Source organism: Neurospora crassa, linkage group II (assembly GCF_000182925.2).
Source record: "Neurospora crassa OR74A linkage group II, whole genome shotgun sequence".
Taxonomy (NCBI): domain Eukaryota; kingdom Fungi; phylum Ascomycota; class Sordariomycetes; order Sordariales; family Sordariaceae; genus Neurospora; species Neurospora crassa.
Window position 1 is genome coordinate 890,196 of NC_026502.1, and position 22,113 is coordinate 912,308.

At 52.1% G+C, this 22,113-nt stretch overlaps 7 protein-coding genes and 1 non-coding gene across 8 annotated transcripts; 4 read left to right on the forward strand and 4 right to left on the reverse strand.

Moving 5' to 3' along the window:
* The first annotated feature begins 160 nt into the window (after positions 1–160).
* On the forward strand, positions 161–1,637 carry NCU03386 (hypothetical protein). Its single transcript, XM_951740.3, has 2 exons — positions 161–230; positions 285–1,637. The coding sequence occupies exons 1-2, from the start codon at positions 223–225 to the stop codon at positions 1,342–1,344; spliced, it is 1,068 nt and encodes a 355-aa protein (XP_956833.3). The 5' UTR covers positions 161–222; the 3' UTR covers positions 1,345–1,637.
* On the reverse strand, positions 1,512–2,465 carry NCU03385 (hypothetical protein). Its single transcript, XM_951739.2, has one exon. It carries the CDS (start codon positions 2,340–2,342, stop codon positions 1,680–1,682), a length of 663 nt encoding a protein of 220 aa, XP_956832.1. The 5' UTR covers positions 2,343–2,465; the 3' UTR covers positions 1,512–1,679.
* A 661-nt stretch (positions 2,466–3,126) lies between these two features.
* Positions 3,127–4,884, forward strand: NCU03384 (hypothetical protein). Its single transcript, XM_951738.2, has one exon. It carries the CDS (start codon positions 3,434–3,436, stop codon positions 4,253–4,255), a length of 822 nt encoding a protein of 273 aa, XP_956831.1. The 5' UTR covers positions 3,127–3,433; the 3' UTR covers positions 4,256–4,884.
* A 1,430-nt stretch (positions 4,885–6,314) lies between these two features.
* Positions 6,315–7,032, reverse strand: NCU03383 (hypothetical protein; the record flags this gene model as incomplete). Its single annotated transcript, XM_951737.1, has 3 exons — positions 6,315–6,399; positions 6,461–6,613; positions 6,689–7,032. The coding sequence occupies 3 exons, from the start codon at positions 7,030–7,032 to the stop codon at positions 6,315–6,317; spliced, it is 582 nt and encodes a 193-aa protein (XP_956830.1).
* A 1,207-nt stretch (positions 7,033–8,239) lies between these two features.
* Positions 8,240–9,354, forward strand: NCU03382 (hypothetical protein; the record flags this gene model as incomplete). The annotated part of the gene is made up of 4 exons (XM_951736.1): positions 8,240–8,242; positions 8,391–8,482; positions 8,981–8,990; positions 9,163–9,354. 4 exons carry the CDS (start codon positions 8,240–8,242, stop codon positions 9,352–9,354), a joined length of 297 nt encoding a protein of 98 aa, XP_956829.1.
* A 2,320-nt stretch (positions 9,355–11,674) lies between these two features.
* NCU03381 (phosphatidate cytidylyltransferase) lies at positions 11,675–14,089 on the reverse strand. The gene has a single exon (XM_951735.3). It carries the CDS (start codon positions 13,314–13,316, stop codon positions 12,117–12,119), a length of 1,200 nt encoding a protein of 399 aa, XP_956828.2. The 5' UTR covers positions 13,317–14,089; the 3' UTR covers positions 11,675–12,116.
* A 996-nt stretch (positions 14,090–15,085) lies between these two features.
* On the forward strand, positions 15,086–17,502 carry NCU03380 (ATP-dependent rRNA helicase spb-4). Its single transcript, XM_951734.2, has 2 exons — positions 15,086–15,393; positions 15,458–17,502. The coding sequence occupies exons 1-2, from the start codon at positions 15,163–15,165 to the stop codon at positions 17,189–17,191; spliced, it is 1,965 nt and encodes a 654-aa protein (XP_956827.1). The 5' UTR covers positions 15,086–15,162; the 3' UTR covers positions 17,192–17,502.
* Positions 17,503–18,092: 590 nt separating this feature from the next.
* Positions 18,093–18,184, reverse strand: NCU15260. The gene has a single exon. It is a non-coding gene; the product is annotated as a tRNA-Glu (tRNA).
* Between the last annotated feature and the right edge of the window lie 3,929 nt (positions 18,185–22,113).

Consider the following 22,113-nt stretch of genomic DNA (forward strand, 5'->3'; position numbering starts at 1 on the left):
ATTAGTGGTGTATCCCCAGACTTGGTCCCCTGGCGCCCAGCCTGGACTCGCCCCTGACCAACGGGACCAACGTACGTCAAAGAGCGGGGCACGTGTTGGCCGCAAGATAAGATAAGAAGACTGACTCCAAGTAGAGGTGCTTCCTGGTTCTCCCAATGTTGTCGTCTTCAACTATCCAATCACTTGAAGGGAGACGATTTCATCGTTTGTCCCAACGTCAATATGCCTCTGTGAGTGAATACTGACTCCTTTTATCCAAGCAACAATTACCAACAGCATACAAGTCACCTTCTCGGAAAGAAATCATGGAACGTCTACAACACAGACAACGTCGCCCGCGTCCGCCGTGACGAGGCCGAGGCCCGTGCTCGCGAGGAAGCTGAGGAGCAACGCATGCAACAGGTCGACGCCGAACGTCGTCTAGCCATTCTGCGCGGTGAAGTTCCGCCGCCACTTGAGGAGCAACCGCCAGCATCAGAATCCAGCCATGATCATGGGCGCCGTCAGCGTGAACGTGATCCTCTGATAGAAGGACGCAAACGCAAGCGAGCAGGCGAGGATGACACCGATTTTGAAATGAGGATAGCGCGGGAACGGGCCACGGCAGGGCAAAATGCGGCGAGGGAGCTGTCTGGCCCAGTGAAGTCGACTTCCATCACTGCTACTACTGCATCGCTGGTCGATAGCAGGGGTCATATCACGTTGTTTTCTGAAGAGGAGCTGAGGCTTGTAGAGAAGGATGAGATAACAGAGACAGAAGCAGCCAAGAAAAAGCGTGAGGAAGCGGAGCAGCATCAGGTACGCTTTACCAGTGCGGCTGGCAGGGATGCGGAAGGCTTGTTAGCCAGAAATGGCCCCTGGTATGCGACACCGGATGGCGACGTTGCTGCGTTGGTGCCATCCAAGAACGTGTTCGGCAAGGAGGATCCCGGACGGAAGGCTCGTGAGGTGGAAAGACTGAGTGCAAGTGATCCTTTAGCGATGATGAAGAGGGGTGCCAAGATGGTGCGTGATCTCAACAAGGAACGGGAACGGGAGAATGAGGAGAGGCAAAGGGAGCTAAAGGAATTGCGAAAAGAAGAGCGACGACGAGAAAAGAGGAGGCGAACAGAATATCGCAAGGAAAAACATGATAGTAGAGCGTCTGGTGACGAATCTGACTGTGGTAGGCGGTCTCGGTCGGAGAGGCGGGAACGGGACCATGATCGAGACCGATCGCGAGATAGAGACCGACACCGCGACCGTCACCATGGCCATGACAGGGACCACAAACGGGGTCGTCACCATGAGGAAAGGGAGAGAAATCGTGACCGAGAACGAAGCCGCGGAAGTGAAAGAGATTAGGAAAGGAGGAGAGATCACTCTCGTGACAGGCACCATAGACGGTCTAGCAAGGACCGAGACGATCGCGAGTATCGCAAGCACAAAGACCGTGATGCCCATGATGGTAAGCATGACCATCACCGGCATCACCGCTCGGAGAGGTCAGATTACGAGCACGAGCCAAGACGTCCAAGAGACGAACAAGCATAGCATCCTCATTATTCTTGCATTGCGCAAAATCCAGAGTAGATAAAAACCTCAGCGTCAACATAAATAGCCAACAAGATACCCATCCAAATATAATCCCATCCAAAAACTCCCAATCCGACTTCAATCCCCCCGAACCTGTATCCCACTCACCTCTCCTTCCAAGGCAAACTAATCTTCACCTCCCTCATATCCCTCTCCACCATCTCCTTCAAGCCCCTCGTCCCCTCCCCGCCTTCTGTCAACACCTCCCCCAACACTTTCAACACCTCCTCCACCAACTCCTTACTCCCCCCTTCTGGCCGATCACTATAAACATCCACCCCTTCCTTTGTAAAAAGCGTCGACGCAAACCACGTAACCGCCCATCTCTCCTCGACCTCCCCGGTCTCCTCATTCTTGCGTTCCCCCCAACCCAGCACCTCCCAATGACTGCTCACAAAAAACAACCACCCGCTCCCGCGCCAGTCCCAGCTGGTCGTATCCTCTTGGATATTGTCCCAGTTACCCGTGTCGACTCCCGCGACGGTCTTGACGCCTCCTGAACCGGAGAGGGATTCGTATTCGACCAGGTCGTCGATACGGGGACGGCCATCTTTAGTCGGGGTAAGGGGGCGGTACGTGATGCGGACGTTGCGGGCCGAACGCCACATGGAGAGGGTCGAGTGGGTTACGGACCAGGTGCGGTGGAGGAAGCCGAGCGGTGGGAAGCGGATGGTTTGTGGGGGTGGGGAGGAGTGGGAGTATTTGTAGGGGAGGCGGAGGGTGATGGTGCCTCCTGGTGAGGAGTTGGTGGGCGGTGTGGTAGCCATAGTTGGTTTGATTATACGATAATTGATGGGTAAGATGGTGAGTTGACAAGTGTGGTCGAGGGCTAGTCTGAGGAGCAGAGTTGATGATGAGATGGGCTGGTCCTACACTATATATATATGTGCGAGTCTTGGGATGAAAGTGACGTCCAATGGTCGATGATCAGCTGAAACAGTGTGAAATGTAGGCTACTACCGATTGGCTCGCTGGAAACACAGGGGTTCAAGTTTGCTCGAGTCCCCTGACTTCCTGGTCTGGATATCCCAATTCCAGGCACGAACGGCTGGGCTTATCAGGTCGAGAAAAGTTGATGGAGATCACATGGGATTTTCGGCTTGCCTAGGATTGAAATCCAGAGAACATCCAGCTCAACACATAAGTCGTTGGGGTCCAGGTCTGATCGTGAAAGCCACAACATTAGTGCTCGATGGTCAGCTGCCTTTTCTCGCTTGTTTTCAAATATTCTTGCCGTCCTGTCATATCTCACCCACAGGTAGGTAATCTCTAATTCCATTGTCAAGTGCGGTTCAACAACCAAGGTGTCATACCGTACGACCCGATCATAATTCAAGTGAAGTCCAAAAGAAGATCCAAAGTTGAAAAGTGACAAAACACCAATCGGGAGGGTGACATTCCGAGACAAGGGTTCCATTTCTCCTCAAATCCACTGTGCGGCTGTTCCTGTGTTCTGTTTTAGCGAGGAACGAGTGGGGCCCCACAAGGCTGATTCAACGACATCTCTCGACTCCACTTCCTTGCCCGGTGTTTCTTGGCGCGTCGTTGATCCTTTTTCGAAACAACTTCACATCGACTTCTTCCCCTCATTCACATCGACAACTGAACGGCACTAACGACTTGATATCCTACATCTTGTTACACACAACTGGGCATCGAGTTACGCAAACCGTATATACCTACATACAGCTTCCACTTCAACCACTTCTCCAACACTGCGTCCAGCGACTCAATCCTCAATCCTGAACCTCACTCAAACAAGCCTCATCAATAACACCTCAACCTCACCCCATCCATCCATCCATCCATCCGCCCGCCGCAGCTCTCCCCTTTACCACTGACCAACCCACCCACTAAAATGACCCAACCACCTGTCGACAACACCACCACCACCAACGAAAATGACATCTTCACCGACGACGTAGAAGCCGAAGCAGCCGCCATGGCCTTAGCAATGGGTTTCTCCTCCTTCGGGCACCAACCTCCCGCCGCCGACTACTCCGAAGAAGACGACGACAACAGCACTTCTTCTGCGCAACGCCCCTCCAAGAAACGGCGCTACAACTCCCGCATCGACGACGCCTACGTCGGCCCCACACCACAGGGCACAGGGGCGAATGACGTGCCTGTTCAACGACAGAGGGTGTTTGATAATGCGCCGAGGGATGAGGATAAGAACGAGATTAACCTCGACGATGACGACGATGATGATGCTGAAGCTGCTGCTGCTACTGCTGCTGCTGATAAAACATCAACGACGACGACCAACGTCCAGGTTGGTTTGTCGCTACCGCCTAAACCGCAAGTCCAAGTTCAGGTATCAAATCAGCAACATAATCAAAGAGGCAATCATGGTGTGCACGGCGGACGAGGAGGCGGTAGAGGCGGTAGAGGCGGCAGGGGTGGTCACGGTGGAGGAGGAGGAGGTGGAGGAGGAGGAGGAACACATGGTCGTGACCCGACGAAACCTTGGTACGCGGATTACTACGACCCTTCGAGCAACGAGAACCCGTGGGAGCGATTGGAGCAGCAGCGCGGGATGGAAACCGTGGGGAAGTGGTTGCCTAGTCGCTCTGGAGGTGGAGGTGGTGGTGGTGGTGGGCGAGGTGGGTTTGGGGGTTCTGGTTCTGGTCCTGGTTCCGGGCAGCAGGAGAGTCATTCGGCTGTGCAAGCGGTGTAGGAGGTGCAGGGCGTGGCTTAGATGAAGGCCATTCCTCACTTCGTTGATGCAAGTGGTTAGGATGATGATGATTGCGAAGATGGTGGTGATGGCGGTGGCGGTGACAACAAGAGAGGCATATCGGTCAGTATGGACGTCTGCAGGGGCAGAGGCTGGAGGTCAAACTTGACGCCGCAAGTTGACGGGCGATGTGTGGCTTCGCTGCTGCTCGTGCTGCTGCTCGTGCTGCTGCTGCTGCTGCTGCTACTACTGTCGGTAATGCTGGTTGCTATGGAAGCAATCGATGGTTTGATACCCTAGTTCTTTATTCAACAAGTCATGTTCTTATGTTCCCTCATCCGCATCGGGCTTTCTCTTTTCAACACTTTCTTCCCATGGGCAGTCTCTACTTTTTTTGGGGTCCAGTCCTTGCGGGATGTATGATGGATGTCATCGAGGTCATGGATGACCCATAGATGGCGGATGGTATGTATATGTTCATGTATCAGTGTTGAGCCAAGCGGTTACCCTTTCACTCACTTACGTAAGGGTATGTGCTGGCCACATCACATGAGACTACCTCTATTCATCCATGGGTTTTCCTTCACCAAGGTCATGTCTACTTCTTCTTACCTTGCGTTCCCCAATCCCTCTCACACCATCATTGACCATTCAGGGGGAAAGAGATATCATGTCGTACGGGCCACTCGACCAAGTGCTCCACCCACCGGGACTAGGACACTTTCTTACCATACAAACAGTCACGGTTCTCATCTCTACACCCACCTCAACAGGCAAAAGATCTTTTTAACTACCAAAGGCGACATATGAACAAGCCAACCATCTCCACCAACGCCCTAGCCAAGACTAACGACACTATATCCAAGAAAGAGAGATTAAGCCACCAAATCCCCGAATCCTACCCTCCCCCCTCTTTGGTACAGGCAAACCCGGCTGGATACAGAAGAGCCATGAGCTATCCACCAACCACACACCAAACCACTTTCCCAACCACAACAACATCTACTCTATCGCCGTCTAGCCTCAAGGGGCAATAGTTACCCCACCGTCAGGGACCGAAGGGGAGGTACCCAGTCACGCGGCACTTCTGTCCACACTGTCCGCCCGTACCTGGGAACTGACAGTGTGGTCCGTTTCCCTGGTGTCGAACGGTCCCCAAATACAGACACGTGCCGGATCAAGCCAAGAAGCTGACAAGCAAGCCGCCCAGGACAACGGATCGAGGAGGGTGTCATGTCGGTACCTGGGTAGTGGGTGTGTGGAGCTCCTCGCAGGCCTCGGAGTTGTCTTCCAAGAATGCTGGACGAATAGGTAGAGCAACCATCACTGTCAGACCCGCTGCTACGCCCATGGTGCTCACACACCCATCCCCATGCCGGCAGTAACCATCACAATCCTGCAGCCCTGTCAGGCTTGTGCGTTCTGCAACGGCTCGGATCTCTCCTTCCGCGGCCATGTGTTCTAACCCTGCGTGTCGTCACCCTCCCCAAGCATCCGGGTTCCCACCCTCCCTTTCAGTAGAAACGAAGCCAAGAAAACGGAGGGGGGTGTACAGTTGCCCAGTGCCTGGTACCTGGTCCCTGAATGCGGCGTCTAACCCAACCCATAGAATATTCAGGATCAAAAAAGCCACAAAGAAAATCCCAAATAACAGTCCAATCAAAGAAATTGGGCATTTTCCCGAAACGATGTGGTCCGTGGCAAGGGAAGAGCAGGGGGTCGTGGAGTTTGAACGAGGAAAACGCCGCAAGCTGCACGTCTTGACGCATTCCAGCCCAACCTAATGACCACCCCCGTCAACCGTTAAAGTTGACTCCGTTTTTTGCTCTGTCTCCGCTGGGCGTATATCGCGGCTAAATTTGCCGCGCCTCATATTCTTTTTCCAACGTCATCTCTTCCGCAAGGCTGAGAATTGCAGAAGACATCCGGGGCATTTCCCCGTTTCGGACAAAAAGTAAACATGAAAAAGGGGTTATGTGCAAGTATACGCCTTACGTACCGACACAAAAGAAATAAAATGAAGAGAAATCGTGTTGAGATGCAGACGTAACAAATCGGTTTAGAACGCATCCGGAGAAGGGTGGCGTGCCCGCGCCTTGCTGTACTCCTTGGGGTGCTGCTTCGCCGCCTTGGCCGAAAGAGCTCTGATTCGAAGCAGTCAGTTTGAGTTCGCTTTTCTTGTGATTCTTGGGAGTCAAAACTTACGTCACTTTCTTCTGTGTCCATTCGAGATCTTTCCGCACTGCCTGTGCATCTTCGAGCCCCTGAGCGAATCGGGCTCTTGTTCTCGCGAGACGTGCTTGCGCTTTAGCTTGAAGCTCGAGGACCTCGCGGTGCTTTGCGTTCAGACCGCCAGAACTATTAAAAAAAAAGTGGATCCGATTAGCACATAGTCCAGGAGAACACAGCTCTCCGGTTCGGAAACGAACTCACATCTTGGCCTGCTCAACCGTCAAGCGATCGAGGGGGATCGGCGAGAACGTGTCCGCAAATCGATCTTGCATGTACTCGTTAAGATCGATGCCGCTTGCAGATCCCGCGCTCTCGTAGTCTCCCTGGCTACTTCCAGCATAGGTAGAAGCGGGAACGGAATAGGTGGAATGACCCATGCCAGACCCGGAAGTCACTGACGGATCGGATTCCTCAGGAGGAGAGACGGAGTAGTTGCTGTCATTGCTGTTGTAGTAGGCAGGGTACGTGGGGAACTGCCCCTTTCCGGAGGGAATGGGGACCGCGCCAGTAGCCGCGTAATACTGAGTAGAGTAGTTTGACGACATGATTGTAACTGTGTAATGTATGACCTGAATGCAGAGGACGTCACTGTAATGGTGGATACCAAGAATAGAGTTATGACGGCTTGTGCGTTTGTGGAGTTCCCCAGATTCGGATGAGGACTTGTGGGTAATGGGTTGTGGAGTGATGCCAGGGGCTAGACTGCAAAGAGTCAAGTAATGGGAAGATCCAGTGTCAAGATACTTGTCAAAAATGTCTGAGAGTGTAAATAAGGTCTTCAAGAAAGTTGTGGGTCTAAATCTGAAGACTGAAGATGTGATGGAGAAGGAGAAAGAAAAGCTCAACTACTTTGGTCATCAACAACCCCCTTTTATACCTTTCTCAACCTCCCCCCTGTCAACAACTTCGAGCCACCATGATCTCGAGGACATAAGAGTCGGTGACTCTATTCGTGGACAGGCCTTCCTTGACCCCGCTTGTAAACCGGCAGGAGATAGGATCAGGTTGGCAGGGACGGGGATGGTGGTGACGATGATGGACTAGTCTCGATAGTGCCCGGCCTGTCATCCACTCTTCTGCCGTGGCGACATGTCCAACGAGCATGAGGATGGCAAAGCGGATGGGGGGATCCCTGAAGCTTTCAACCATGAAGGAAGGCTCGGATTCGCCTGCAGATGGATTTCGATTGCTCAGAGGAAGGCAATGCATATGCCGAGAGGCATCTATCACCGTTTGTATTGGTGGACCCAGAGTGATGGAAGGAATATCAAGTGAAGGTCCTGTCAGGTTTTGCCAGGTTCACGCCGCATGTAAGTGAAAAAGGAAAGGGCAGCCCGGAAAGACATCCAGAGGGCGAACGAAGCACCAACGGGGAGGCCGAGCTGGAATAAACAGGGAACGAGAGGATCGATAATCAAGTCCAGAATGGAGCACAACGGCATGTGGAGGGGCGTGTGTGCAACAGGTTGTCGATAAATGGAAGCAGGCATCGGAGGCATAAGCCATTGTAGGTAATAAGCAAGGGGTGCTCTGGCCAGAAGTCAGGCAAGGATGGCTCGGGTATGAGGAATGCGTGAGCTGTTGACGGTGTATGGCGAACCGGTGGGTGGTAGAAAGTGAGTGTCGGGTCTGATATTCCCAAAAAAAAAAAAAAGAAAAAAAAAAAAAAAAAAACTTATTTCTGTGAGGATGAGTAGATTATGCATAGAGATGTAGCAGACTTGCGTTGGCTAACTGGAGTCAACATGCACCATGGTACGCAACACGGGTCGGGAAGCGGTACTAAGGCACCGGCTTTTCCTAAGCCGCTTCCGTGTACATGGTGCACTGTGTAGGTTGGGAGAGCTTCTCATTTCGAAAATTGGTGACGAACGAAACAAGCGCGCTCGTCCGTTAATGCTAGCCATATAGCAGAGATGTTGCTGGTTCCGTCAGCGGTAGAACCGTTTTCGTTGGTATGAGCAAATATCGAGTTCAAACGGAGGGTGCGAAAAGGTGTGTTAGGCAGTGATGCAGGGAATCGGGTGAGCGATGTGTTGTTCGAAATGCCTGCATCATAGATTTTTTTTCCCCCCTCCCTTCCTTGAGATTCGGATTTCTCCCATTTTGTTCAAATCCCTTGGCCTGACATCCGTACCTTTTTAGCGTCCCTGGAGCGTTCTGTATGGCTCGTAGTTCCCTTAGCTTCATTCTTTTCTCCCCTATAAGAGAGCGGGAAGGTCACCAGTACCTTGCTGTAAGACCAAACTCTATTCCAAAATTGAGATAATTCCATTGGGTGGAATGAAAGACGCCCCCAACCATCAGGCAGACTTGACCCTACAGCAATTGGTTGGAGACGTCCAACAGGGCATTACTCGCATTGTGCTGAACCTTGGGCAAGACAGCATAGGTGACATAAGTTGGGTCCCGATGGAAATGTCCGAGACATATATACCCAAATGTTTGTCTGGTCAAAAATGACAGAACAGCTTTGGGTTATGGACCTCGCAGGAAAGTTCAGGTACAAATTGAGGATGTAGTCAACTTCAAAGCTTTTCTTGAGGGCATTGGGCCGCTTGGAGAACCTCACAGATTGTTTTCGAAGGACGCTCTGTCGTTATATGGACTGTGGGAATGAAGCCTCTATGCGGGTCTCAGACGCTGGGATGTTCAAGCTGTTTTGCCTTGCCTAGATGACATGCCGAGGAAGGCCTCGGGAGCCTTCAGCCGTGACAGTTGACATGAGTATGATTCAGAAGGCCACGCAGTTTGACAAGAAGCGGTGCGCTCTAGGGCTCTATCCCTGGGGGATTCAGGCGAACTGCAGAGATCCAAGGGCGGGTGCATGTGCCGGTCTGTCCTGTGAGGCAACTCCGGCGAAGTGACATGTACGACAATGTTAATCCATGTAGGTCAAAGATAAACAGAAGAAGACATCGAGGCACTTGCCCAAAGGATCTCGTACGAATTTGGAACCCTGAGTGGAACTAACAGAACGTGACGGCCTGGATCCCCCTTACTTACTGAAGGAAACATCGATTGACTTGCAAAAGTAATATCCCACGTTCAAACATCCCAATATATTGGAAACCCAGCGAAGGAAAAAGCCCAGTCGAGAAACAGGCGTCCAAGAAGTCCGGGATGTAGACGGAACCTGACTTCTGACACCTAGTTTCTTGAACCGTTTCCATCCTGCGTCCCCCAACCACAGGCAAATTCCCAGACATTAATTCTAGCCAGAGGGTACCTCGATAAGGTGGGGGAGGAGCATGACTTGCAAAGCATGCGAAGACGTAGCTAGTGCGGTTTTGCCGTCCACCAACAAGAAGCGAGAAGCGATATGATATGCTGTCGTCGGGCCACTCACTTGAGCGCCATCAACCCGGACCCTGCTAGCATCTGAGAGAGGCAAAGCTAGGCCGGCCCAATTCACCTCGCATGGCTGATAGCTAGGATGCGAACTTGCGCCCCCGCGAAAACAACCCCCAATGGCGGCGCGAGGCATTGCGTCAGAAGTGCCGGTGAAAGTGAAGAGTCCAGCCCGGTGGTCAGCTTATCCTATGGGGTAGGAGTGGCAGAAGCCTGACAACGGAGAGCTCGAACGTTCCAACGACGAACCGGTGGAAGAACAGGTACCTTGGCTGGTATGTGACATGGCCCGTGGATGTGGTGTAGGTAGGTATGCAAACGGTGTACATACGTACATAAAATAAATCCCTTCGTGCCTGATGCAGGCTCGGGAGGGCAGCAAGGGGACAACGCATCAAGCCCTCCTGCACGTCCATGGCGTGGCACGGCGCAAAGACGTATGGGTGCAGGGGACGACGACGGCTGGTTGTTACTGGTGTTCGAGAAGGAAAATGGGTTCCGCGGCTGGATGTAGCCCGTGTGGGGACATTTGGTGACATGGAAAAGCGAAACTGTAACCTCAGTGTTTGAGTGGAATTAGGGAAATGCAGTCCAACCAAACTTGCGCCGGACGACTGATGACTGGGCACGATTTCATAGGATGAAAGATGCCATAGCCGGAGCCCCAACGTGCCTGCTGAGAGAACCATGCCGGACAACGTACACGAAGCGTACATGACGTGCCAAATCCGCGCCCGGGGGTATGAGAAACAAGCTTCCTCTTCATGTTTTGTGTTGTGACGAGGTTTTCAAAAAGGAAGGATGTGGCGGGAAGGCAAGCATTGAGATTGACGATGTTGACTGATGGTCCATCTGAGGGGAAAATGATAGTGGATGGCAGCCTAGCTGCATGCTTTGTTGTCCAAGGGACATTCGTTTGGCTTCTAAGATGTCGTTAGAGAAAAGAAAAACAGAAAAGAAACGTCAGTAGGTAGTAGGTAATCGTGGATAGGGCCAAACCGTATGGGGGGCGAAGAACTCTTTTGCCGCTCGTAGTTCGTCTACTTACCTAGAGCTATCTACCAATTGCTCTCTCCCGTAGACGTCCGCGCAGCTTGTAACGGCTGGTTTGCAGGCCAAGCCTCAGCAGTTCGCAGTTCGTGGCAGACAAATGCGGCTAGGCTTTTCGGACCATGAAAACTCGCGAATCATATCAACCGATAGGTTACCAGGCGTGACATGATATCCGGGCCATTCGTGGACATTATCATGTCGTGTAATCATGGGAAGAACGATGTCGGAGGATCACGAAGGCTTGGTAGCCGAATGTGTAGAGGTAAGGTGGTGAAGTGCGGGTCGGTAGTAGAGAAACAGACTGAAAAAATCCCATTTGTGAATCACGATGTCCAGTTCTGAGAGGATGAGAGGTGCTGGAAAAAGGCAAGTTCCGTTAACGGAGGATAATAGGACAAGAAAAATCGATCAAAGTCGAAAAAAAAATTACATACCAAAATGAAAGTAGCAGGCGCGAGACAACCCTTGTCAAAAACGCATCCCCTCCCCTGCACTTCCTTTGCTGTCGTGCTTCACGACCTTGCTCCTTCCCCGGATCTTCTCACAACATCCGCCCGTTCTTTCCGCCTTTTCACGGTTTGGCTGCGAAAAAGATGTGACTTACTCACCGCCTACCTAGGTCGCTTGACAAGCCGGGCTGAGTCAATGCATGTCATTTCGAGGTGCGGACACCGCGTGACAGATGCAGGCAGACGAACAGCCCGAGGCGGGCCTTTAACGTCCGGCCTCGTCCAGTTCCACCCACAAGAACACAAATCCCGAGTGACCCGGGTGGCCCTGGTCCTGAAGGAGACGGCATGGTTCATTATCGGATCAGCACCTTGTTCTCCGAGTTCTGTTTAAAGATGCAGAACGAACGGGGATATGCCCTTGATGGCTTTTCAAAGTTGATGGCTAGATGCTCCCGACACGAGACGATGTAGGATAGCTGCAGCCGTAGGTGATAGGATATATACAAAAAGTGGTGAGATATACAGGTGCAGCTGGGTATGAGTGTGTATCTCTAGACCTGACTATAGGCCTTTGCCCGGTCTTGCCGCAGAATCCATCCATTACAAAAGTGTCATAGCACCGACATCAGCCGCCCATTCAAACGTTGAACAATCGGACTCCTTTTAACCCCTTGCCGCCCCAGAACGCCGGTGATATGCATCGTTGACCACAGTCAAGCCAAAGTAGATGTATCAGGTATTGTCAATCAAGCTTGTGCCAAATCCTCCCTCGTTTAGCCAAAAATCTTCAGGAACCCCCAGATGCCGAGACCGCTCAGGACGGGGATCGTGAGGTTGTCATCCAGTCCGCAGACGTTAGCCACCTCGCTCGCCGCAGCGACAAAGCCAGACCAGAGGCTCATGATGCCCAGAGCAAGACCACCCGAGATTGTCGCCTGAGCCGGGGTAAGCCCGACCGCTTCCGACAGGAGCTGGGGCAGGCGAAGGGTGCCCGTGAACATGAAGAGCTCGTCGCCGGGCATGGGGCCCTTGGTAGGCACCAGCCAGCCCCAGAAAAAGGCAGAGGTGCCCACACCGACCAGAAATGCAGCCAAGGACCCGGCAAGCGACTTGCCGCTTCGAATACGGGGTGTGTAACGGCCGTACAGCCGTCCAAACGTACTTGCCGCAGTGTCACACCAGCTAAGCAGCAGAGTACCCACGACACCGACATCCTTGGGGAAGAAGCCCAGGACGATCCAGGCTCCGAGCAGGTAGAAAATGACGCCATTGTAACCCGTAAACTCGCTCTCACGCATCAGCGCCCCCAGCACCTTGACGTAGAGCCGGTTAAAGGCCGCGTTGTGGTGCCGGAGAACGTCCACGGCCGCGATGGGTATTAGGGCAGCCATGAGGTAAGGGCACACCGACAGTGTCTGCGTTCCCGACAGGTAGAGCCATACGACAAAGAAGCCGATGGACACGTGGAGCGCTTTCCTCGGTACCTCGTGCTTGTGTATAAAGGCCTTCCAGTGCCTGTGGATTGGGATCAGGCCAAGCGGGCTCGGACTGCGACTAATGTCTTTCCAGCCCCAGCCTGTATAGCCTGCCGGTTGTGGTGGCAGCAGGTGGCCGTTCGATACCTCCTTCTCCTGCTTTTCGGACACGGCCATGTCTCCCTTGGGCGCGGCTGCTGTCGAGTCTGTGGAGGTCGTTTTCGCATCGGCGGTCTTGGTGGTCCGCTTTTTGGATGTCCGCCGGCCGGCCGTTGGGCGCGTCTCTACCGGGCTTCTGCTTCTTGTGCGCGCTTTCCGTAGAGCGGGCACGCCATCCTCCTCGTTGCCCTCTTCACTAACAGGTAACGGTGTGGCCAGCCGTCTCCTCGCAGCCCTGGTCATGGGCCCCGTGTATGAGTCTAGCGCATCGCGTTCCGAGGGTGTCGGGCTGGGCGAGATGATCCGAGGCGTCGCCGGAATACTGCTACGCGTAGGCATATTGTCGTAGGGGAAGGGAGGCAGGGCGGGCAGCGAGATGGCGCCCGAGAGGATGCGTTGCAGGTCGTAGAAGCGCAGAGGCCAGAAGGAAGAGTGGATGTGGCTATCTTTTCTAGTCTCGCGCGCGCCGGTCAAGCAGTCGTATGCCGAAGACCAACCAGTACAAGGAGAGGTAGCGTTGTGTTGGTGTTGGTGGTGTATTTGTTGGTTTCGGGAAAACAAGGACGCTACGTGTTGGGCGAAGGAATCCAGCGTGAAAGTTGTTGTAGACGATGCGGCGGAGTGTGATGACTCCACCGCATGGCTTGCCGGGGGGAAAGGGTTCAAAAAAAGTTGGCGGGATTTTTGAAAGATGACAAGTGGAAGAATGAGAGGGCTCCAACCTCCGAGCTGAGCTGAGGCGGGACGGGTGACCGGGGGGCCGGGGATAGGTGACCTGTAACCAAGATGGACCGGGTTCCTTAGTCAAGTAAGACAGACAGTATCTCAGCAAATTAGGGAAACCCGTGGTGGCATCAAGACGAGTAATGATGCTTCTGACTGGCAAGTGTCGGTTCTTTTCGACTCTTCTGCCGAATCGATAGGATATGGAGGGTTCAGGTCCAGGAAAAAGAAGGGTATCTTGACAGCAAGAGGAAAAAAAGATGTGCAAAGCAGGAAAAAAAAGAAACTGTACCCGTACTCGGTGGCTGAGGTGGCACGTTACCCTGGGCTGGACTTGGTTTAGGATCCAGTGATGACGATCATAGACGAATGACAGTGGTTCGGTGTTTGTGAAGAACAGAAATTTCGGCTGTTGCGGATGCCCGGCCATGAGTGCGAGTGGGAATCAGCCGGCGCGTGTCCTGCGTTGCGCTTCAGGTGGTTGCACCGGGCTCCCCAGCTCACTGCCCTGGTCCGTTACCCCAATTGCGGCAAGGCGTGATGACATTGGTGGGTGGTGGCCTTTCAAGAGCAGCAACAGCACACAGCGACGCGACCTTGCATGTGACAACAGGAAGTTGAGACTGAACTGAAGGAAGACGGTTGGGCGTGAATGCCGCCATTTTCAGTTCATGCCAGGCGTTGCTCGATATACCTATACCATAGTATATTGCCGTGCCTTGTTGAAAAGAGACTTTGTACTCTGCTCAACCGTTGACGTTCATCACCTTGGTCGATCTCGGTTGATGGGGATTTCTTTGTACACAATCTCCTCATCATGTAAAAGTGGTTCAAGCGTTCTTAGCATGTTTGCCTATCATGGACTTGAGCAGACGGCCAGTCGTCAAACAAGGTTGGATGAAGACGACGTAGACTTCAATTTTGGGAGCCACTGGAGCTTAGTCGAGCTGAATATTGACACCTTCAGTTGTAGCATTACACTACCTATACCATGTAAGCAAATAAGATCAAGCCTTTGTCAGGTTGCCGTGGCTGCGTGGGTTCTTCGATGAGACCCACATTCCAATATCTGATAATTGCACTAGTAACAACAGACGATCGTGAAGATCCGAAAGCTGTCTATTGATATTCACGATACAAAACGGCTTGAGCGCACATCTGGGATATAATTAGTATAAGTCGTGAGTTGTCCAACGAATTTCTGAAATCTAATGGGAAGATCTTTAGGTTTGGACCGATCAAATTGGATTCGAAAGAAGTGAAGGCTGCTGTGTACTGTATGCAACTTGCGAGGTTACGCTCACGCTAGCTTTATCGATAGGCAGATAAGATAAGGATTGTTTGGATGGTCGCCAGGCCAATTTTTGTTTCAACAGCATCGCACTGCTATCACCACGGGCAATACGCAGAGCTTCAGGGATCGATTACAACGCCCCGATACTCCGCCAACCACATAATTAACATGGCGCCTACCCAACCACAGACTAAGGTCCGGAAGCCTCCAAGGTCTTGGGACGCTCTCACGCCTCCTCTCGCCCAATGGATTCTTGACTACCTCTCCTCCATGGGCTTTACCCAGCCGACTCCCGTTCAAAAGTCATGCCTTGAGCTCTTCCGTGGAAATAAAGATGTTGTCGTCGAGGCCGTAACAGGCAGTGGAAAGACACTTGCCTTTTTGATTCCGGTAGTTGAGGTAAGCCGGATCTCTTGCTGTCTACCAGCTCAGGATGATCATATGCTAACCGATTCTGCAACAGAAACTCCTGCGCGGCGAAGAACCAGCCAAGCGAAACCATGTCCAAGGCATTATCATCTCGCCCACCCGCGAACTTGCAACCCAGATTTACAATGTCCTCGTTTCCCTCGTCAAGTTTCACGAACCCTCCGCTGAAGCCATTTCCCACGCCAAAAGCGACGAGAAGCGCCCAACAGCAACCCAGCCTGTCGTTGTCCCCCAACTACTTGTCGGAGGCACCACCAAGGCTGCTGAGGATCTCGGTACATTCCTTCGTCTTTCCCCGAATCTCCTAATTGGCACTCCCGGCCGTCTTGCCGAACTCTTGTCGAGCGCATACGTCAAGGCTCCCGCGTCTACATTTGAGGTTCTCATTATGGATGAGGCCGATCGCCTTCTCGATATGGGTTTCGCGAACGAGCTCAACCGCATTCTCGGATATCTTCCGAAGCAGCGCCGTACTGGTCTTTTCAGTGCTTCGCTCAGTGACGCCGTTGAAAGGCTGATTACAGTTGGTCTATTGTACCCACACAAGATCACCGTCAGAGTGAAGAGTCTGAAGGACGGTGGCATAATTCAAGAGAGGAAAACACCAATGTCTCTACAGATGAGCTACCTTGTTACCCCAGCCAGCCAGAAAATGCCAGCAATTGTCCAGCTCCTCGAAAAGCTCGAGCCCAGGCCCCAGCGATCCATCATCTTCTTCTCTTCATGCATGGCCGTCAAGTACTTCAGCCGCATTCTCGGCGCCGTCCTGCCCGCCGGTTTTTCCGTCACCTCCCTGCACGGCAAACTCGAACCTAAAGTCCGCGAAAAGAACTATGAGCGTTTCGTCAACACCACCTCGCCCATGGTCCTCCTCACCACCGATCTTGCCGCCCGCGGTCTTGATATCCCCCAAGTCGACCTCGTTATCCAGCACGACCCGCCCACGGACACCAAGGTTTTCATTCACCGCTGCGGTCGTGCCGGCCGTGCCGGTCGTCGGGGTCTCGCCGTCGTTCTGCTCCAGCCGGGTCGCGAGGAAGGCTACGTACAGCTTCTTGAAGTCCGTCAAACTCCCATCACGCCCCTGGAGAAGCCCGCCATTTCCGTCACCCCTGATGAAGTCGAGCGCGTCTCCGCCGCCTTCCGATCGCAAGCCCTCGCCGACCGCGAGATCTTCCAGATGGCCCAGCTCGCTTTCGTTTCCTGGACGCGCTCCTACATCGAACACCAAGCTTCTTCCATCTTCCGCATCGCCGACCTCGACTGGCTCGACCTAGCCAAGGGCTACGGCCTTCTCGAGCTGCCCAAGATGCCCGAAGTCCGCGAAGCCAAGATCGACCGCTCTCTGGGTCTGGGCATCAACACGGAAGAAATTCCTTTCAAGGACAAGGTGCGCGAGAAAAAGCGTCAGGAAGAGCTGGCCAAGTGGAAGGAGGAGAAGGCAAAGCGGGCACAGGAAGAGAATACGGGCGACAAGCGCAAGAAGAACGAGGCGTGGAGCGGCAAGGCGGAACAGGAGGAGACGAAACTGCAGAGGCGCGAGAAGAAGAGGAGAAAGAGGGAGGCCAAGAAATTCAGCGAGATGACGGAGAAAGAGAAGGAGGAGCATCTCAAGCTGGAGCAGATGATTGAGGAGGTGAGGAAACGGAACGAGGCCAAGGCGGCGGAGGAGAGGGCAGCTGCGCTTGCGGCGAACCCACCCAAGCCGAAGGCTCCGGTGAAGAAGGTGGACGATAGTGATGAAGAGTTTGGTGGGTTTGATGATTGAGTAGCTTCTTGGGTAATGGGAGTTGATGGTAATGGTTCATTTTCTAAGACGTAAAGGCGTATGAGGCGTATATACCCTTTTGATGAATTGGAATTTTGTTGGTTCTTGGCATGCTGTATCCATGAGTCCTCATGGTAATCATGATAATGGGTGTACTCGAAAAGTACAGCTGTTTTGCCTGAGACAATATCTATCATAACACCCAAATGGAGACACAGTATCGATATCACAAATGTTCTCGAAATTCGAGACATTGTGGTAACAAAGTGTTCGTATGAACAAACCAAACCAATGTATTCAGTCCACTACATCACACCTTCAGTATACTCTTGCTCGCATGCATGCGTCTTGATTTTATCTTCTAGGCAATCTTCAAACTCCTTCCTGAACCAAATAATCCCTAATAGACTCTGGACGGCGTGGTTCCAAGTCATAAGGAGGCATATCACAGCCTTGCAACGGCCTTCCTTCCCTAGTAGGATGGATAACGTTGAAGTGTCCATGTTCGGTTTTGTTCTCTCAACCACACGCCGGGTTAACATGATTAGAAGTGGGACAAGGTTTTGCAGTTAATTGAATCTTTATTGTCTGAGCTGTAAGGACCATCATGTTCAGAGAAAAACATGCATTGTACCGGAACCAAATTCGATGTTCTCATTCATCAGTATGCCTTTGACTGTGATTCAGGCGAAGATTCCAAAACATTCAGCGAAATGAAACATGTTACAGAAAGCGACTGTTCGCCCGTTCTCCATGGATAAACCAAAAAGAAAGAAAAAGGGGAAGAACAAAACACACTCTAGAAAAAGGAAAACACAGCCAGAAACAAATGTGCGACAAGCAACAAGCAAAACATTTACCAACCTAGAGATTGCAAAATCTTGCTAAAAAAATGTTGAGACTCGGATACCGGGAGTCGAACCCGGGGCTGTTGAGAGAGCAGTCACTCCTGAGAAGTGAGAGTCAACGATGTTACCGCTACACCATACCCGATTGAACTGATATGGTCCGATTTTTGATTGGAAGGTGCATTGGGCTTAGTAACTATAGCCCTACTTGTCTTTGTGTTTCACAAACGCACACACAACCATCTAGCGACTTGGGAATCGCTTCATTGTCAACATTCCGTCTTTCCAACCACCCACTAGATATAGGATTAGTACATTGTTCAAACCTAAACATAGAACAGAAAACAAGTCACCCCCCCCGCACTTCATTATAAACCAGACAGGGGAAAGACCAGTCGAGTTTTAAAAAAGGAAACCTGTACCTATCCATTCAATCATTGTAGCATCCGATCTCATCGTCATAATGCCACCAGTAATGTTTGATCGGCAACGACAATGGCAGTCTGTTGTAATGAGTTCTTTTTTCCCTCCCCCCCCCCCCCCCCCTCCATTTTTCCATCGGAACTGAACGCAGTCAATTTGACCCCTTCCGGGTCTAGCCTTGTCACCAACACATATATCACTGACTGTGTGTGTGTGTGTGTGTAAGTCTACACGGTTAAGCATACCTAAACTCATCAAAAGAACGTTACATTCGCTACAGCCGCTTACCAGCATAATTTCAGTACACTACTGTAAATGTCGCTGATCATTCGCCGCAAATGGCATCAAACCAAAAGCGAGGCGATTGTTCTCTTTTTGGAGAGTCTGGCATGGAGCAGCAATGGAGAAAGTGAATGAAGATTTGTGTTGGAGTTAGTGGTTCACATGGGGATCCTCTAAGCCTACGTGAGTGTGCATCGCAGGTTTGAACGAGCAGAGGATAGACTCCATCTTCCCTACGGTAGGTAGCTCGTCATGAGAATACCCATGTATTTTGAGAGCTTGTCCAACGGGCAACGGCTGCAGCAAACCGTAACCGTTAGCCATTCCGCTGCAACTGCCGACAGGTCCGCCAAGAAGCCCCGGGTACCTACCAGAAAGGTACCGTGCGACATTCCACTTAAGCGGTCGAAAAGGTTTGCACGGCCATGAGCTGAGGCTCTGAACACTGGGAGGGATGAGAGGTAGCCTGACCGTTGGCTATTGACGTAATGCGACTCGAAAGTTACCTGCTTGACGGAGGTGAGGAAGTCCCAAAAAACCGCAAATGGCTCAACATCCGGTGGTGGATGGTCTCCCTCCCTCCCTCCCGTCCGTGTGCCTCGCTTCCAGTCCCCCACCACTGCACTCTGGGAGCTGAATGTTGAGTACCATTACTTTCTGTATAATGTGATACAGAGAACCCACCATTACGGTTTGGCATCACACCTTTCCTTTCAAGCCTACTGGTTCGAAAACGAGCGGACCACGAAGAAAAAGAAAAAGGGACCACGTAGTGTTTGGGTTCCTAGAATTGAAGCCACTGACTGACACCAATGGCATCGAAGGTCTCGGAGGTCTCACTTCGAGACATGATAACCCACGGTTTCGCAATGTTGGTTACCCCTCTAATGGCCTATACGAGAAACCCTTTCTTTTCCTCTTCAAAAGAAAACGCTCGAGTCTAGCTCGAGTCTCTACACAATCCGAGTGCGGACCGCGGCCGTTACCCGTGTCTTTCAAGCAAATAGTGTATCTGTATGTATATATGTATGTGTGTACCTGTGTCCGTAAATGCGTGTGCTCTTGTCTCGGGGAATCTCAGACTCACGGACCTCAAGACGAGAGTTCGGACGGAAAAACGTAGGCGTCGTCGGGCAGCACGGTGCAGTGAGTTTCAAGATCTTATCTCTACAACGGGATCGACAAACGATGTTGAAGGAGGAGTACTTAGGGAAACCTGCGTGAATGTTGTGACATGGAAGCCTTTGAAAGAGGGGGGGGAGGGAAAGCTGAGGGCCATCGTTAGACAAGCAGCCAGTGATAGGCGACTGATCGCACTGAGTGACGGCATGATTGCCATTGATCTGCTGGTCCGTTTGTGGTCGCTGCAGGAACAAAAACAATTGTATTGGATACGTAGGTAACTGCGCGTCAACTAGTGATTCACCCCCGTACAAAGCTGCTGCGAGTGATTGCATCTTGCAGCACGCAGATGGACAAGGCACTGGAGGTGTGCGGCTGGATCTTTCTGTGACAGTCGGTTTAATTGTCCGATAACCAAGTTTGTCGCTGGTTTTTTCTTACTATTTTGCCCACCTTGCAATACATGGCTGGCCGCCTTGATATTTTCCATCGTTCGATATACGAAGAGAAGAAAAGCGTACTTGTCTCAGGATGAGACTTGAACAGACATTCGGGGGGCCTCGGTAGGTACCCACCCATTCGAAGTTGAGCTGTTATTAGCGTGTGGGGCAGAGGGAATTGCATCTGCCCAGGCAGACCTTGAGGGGCTCTCGATAGTGGGCGATCGAAACGTCCTAGGACCCGGCAGGTTGGGAAATGAACATGTTGGAAGCGAACCCATTGGCCACCAGACCAGGCAAACCAGGCTCTCGGCAATCGCATCGTATCATGATGTTGAGTGTTTTGAAGACTGAAACGAAAAAAGAAAAAAAGGATAAGAACTTTGGAGAAAAATCAAAAAATTGAGATGTGAGAAGTGATCTCGGTGGCACACGCGTGATGTCAAGAATGTCAGCTATGCAGGTAGTAATACAGAGCTTTCGTAAGACGGCGAGCAAAGAGTTTCGGAGTAGGTAGGGTATCTTTCCAAGGTTTTTCGAAAGAGAGGTTATTTTTGACAAGTCCGATGAAGTCCCCGGAACGTGACTGAGAAGAAAGGATTCGACCCGCCCTTGCTTTCCAATCGCATGGTTGATCGATCGAGACAACAAGGGAACCTTGTTTTGTCGCCATCATCAGGGTCGATGCTCGCTATCCAATGCGGGCTCGCCAAAATTTGTGATCCCGCTTGTGGTCCATGGTTCCGTCTCGTCAATGGATGCCGTCTCGCGGATGGCACCAGGACTTGAGTTCCACGGTCCGTGGGATTCGTGTAAGAGGGGAAAAAAAAAAAAAAAAAAAAGAAAAGAAAAAGGAAAACGGCTGACTGGTAATTGGATGGTGTTGTCGCTGGAGGATTGTACCGGTCGTGCCCGGTTCTGCTAAATGCGGCCGTTGTGACTTGCGCCCTCCGAGCTTCCTGTGCGTGGAAGATCAGGTCTGCACGTCGTCTCGAGGCGATTCACGGAATTCCGCAGTGAAATGGAATGAACTCGGGCGCGGAACCAGGGGTGGAGAAGCAAACTGTACGGGCATCCCGTCCTAGAGGTATGGAAGTCGGGTTTCTGGGACCAAACTGGATCGTCTTCCCGTCGTCAAAAAAGAGGACCCACGCGTGGTGCCCTTGTCAACCACATGTCTGTTCTCACTGTTGACCCTGACCCTGATGGGCAGGGACAGGAGGAACACTTTTTTTGAGCAAAATAGGGCAAGCTGTCACAAGCGAGGGAGCGAGGAAGAAGTGCAAGAAGCAGGCCCAGAACCTCCATACTTCATAAGCGAGAAACAATGGACATAACCTCAAGTGCCCAGGGGTTCAGTTGCAGACGGCGGCCACTGTAAATCACTTGGGGGCCGTGGGTTCTGGGCGCCAAGAGAAGCCTTCCCTCTTCTTCCCCTTCCCCCCCCCCCCCCCCCCCCCCCCCCTACTCGTTGAGTCCGTACCTCTGGGGAGTTGAAGAAGGGTCCCCAGGAACTCCAGGAAGTCGGGTAGTAGCCCAGGGCATCCGTTCGGTGGGTGGTCATAGTGAGTACTGGACCTGGACCCCTGGCCAGCAGAGAGTGTTTCGTCCCAAGTCACAACAGGAAAGGAGGACCCAAGATGACGAGCATGCAGAAACTGACGCAGCCTTGCAAGTGGAACAAAAAAAAAAGATAAGAGCAAAAATAAGAAAAACAAGACAAAAAAAATAGGATCTCCAAAGGAACCCGTTCCACCGTGGTCTAGAAGACAGCCCCGTCTCCTCTCGCGACTCCTCCAGTGACCCC

Excerpts from the sequence above, each read along its gene's own strand:
- NCU03385 (XM_951739.2), bottom strand. The coding sequence starts at position 2,342 with ATGGCTACCACACCGCCCACCAACTCCTCACCAGGAGGCACCATCACC.
- NCU03384 (XM_951738.2), top strand. The coding sequence starts at position 3,434 with ATGACCCAACCACCTGTCGACAACACCACCACCACCAACGAAAATGAC.
- NCU03381 (XM_951735.3), bottom strand. The coding sequence starts at position 13,316 with ATGCCTACGCGTAGCAGTATTCCGGCGACGCCTCGGATCATCTCGCCC.
- NCU03380 (XM_951734.2), top strand. The coding sequence starts at position 15,163 with ATGGCGCCTACCCAACCACAGACTAAGGTCCGGAAGCCTCCAAGGTCT. Across the intron at positions 15,394-15,457 it reads TTTTGATTCCGGTAGTTGAG|AAACTCCTGCGCGGCGAAGA; the intron begins GTAAGCCGGATC and ends ATTCTGCAACAG.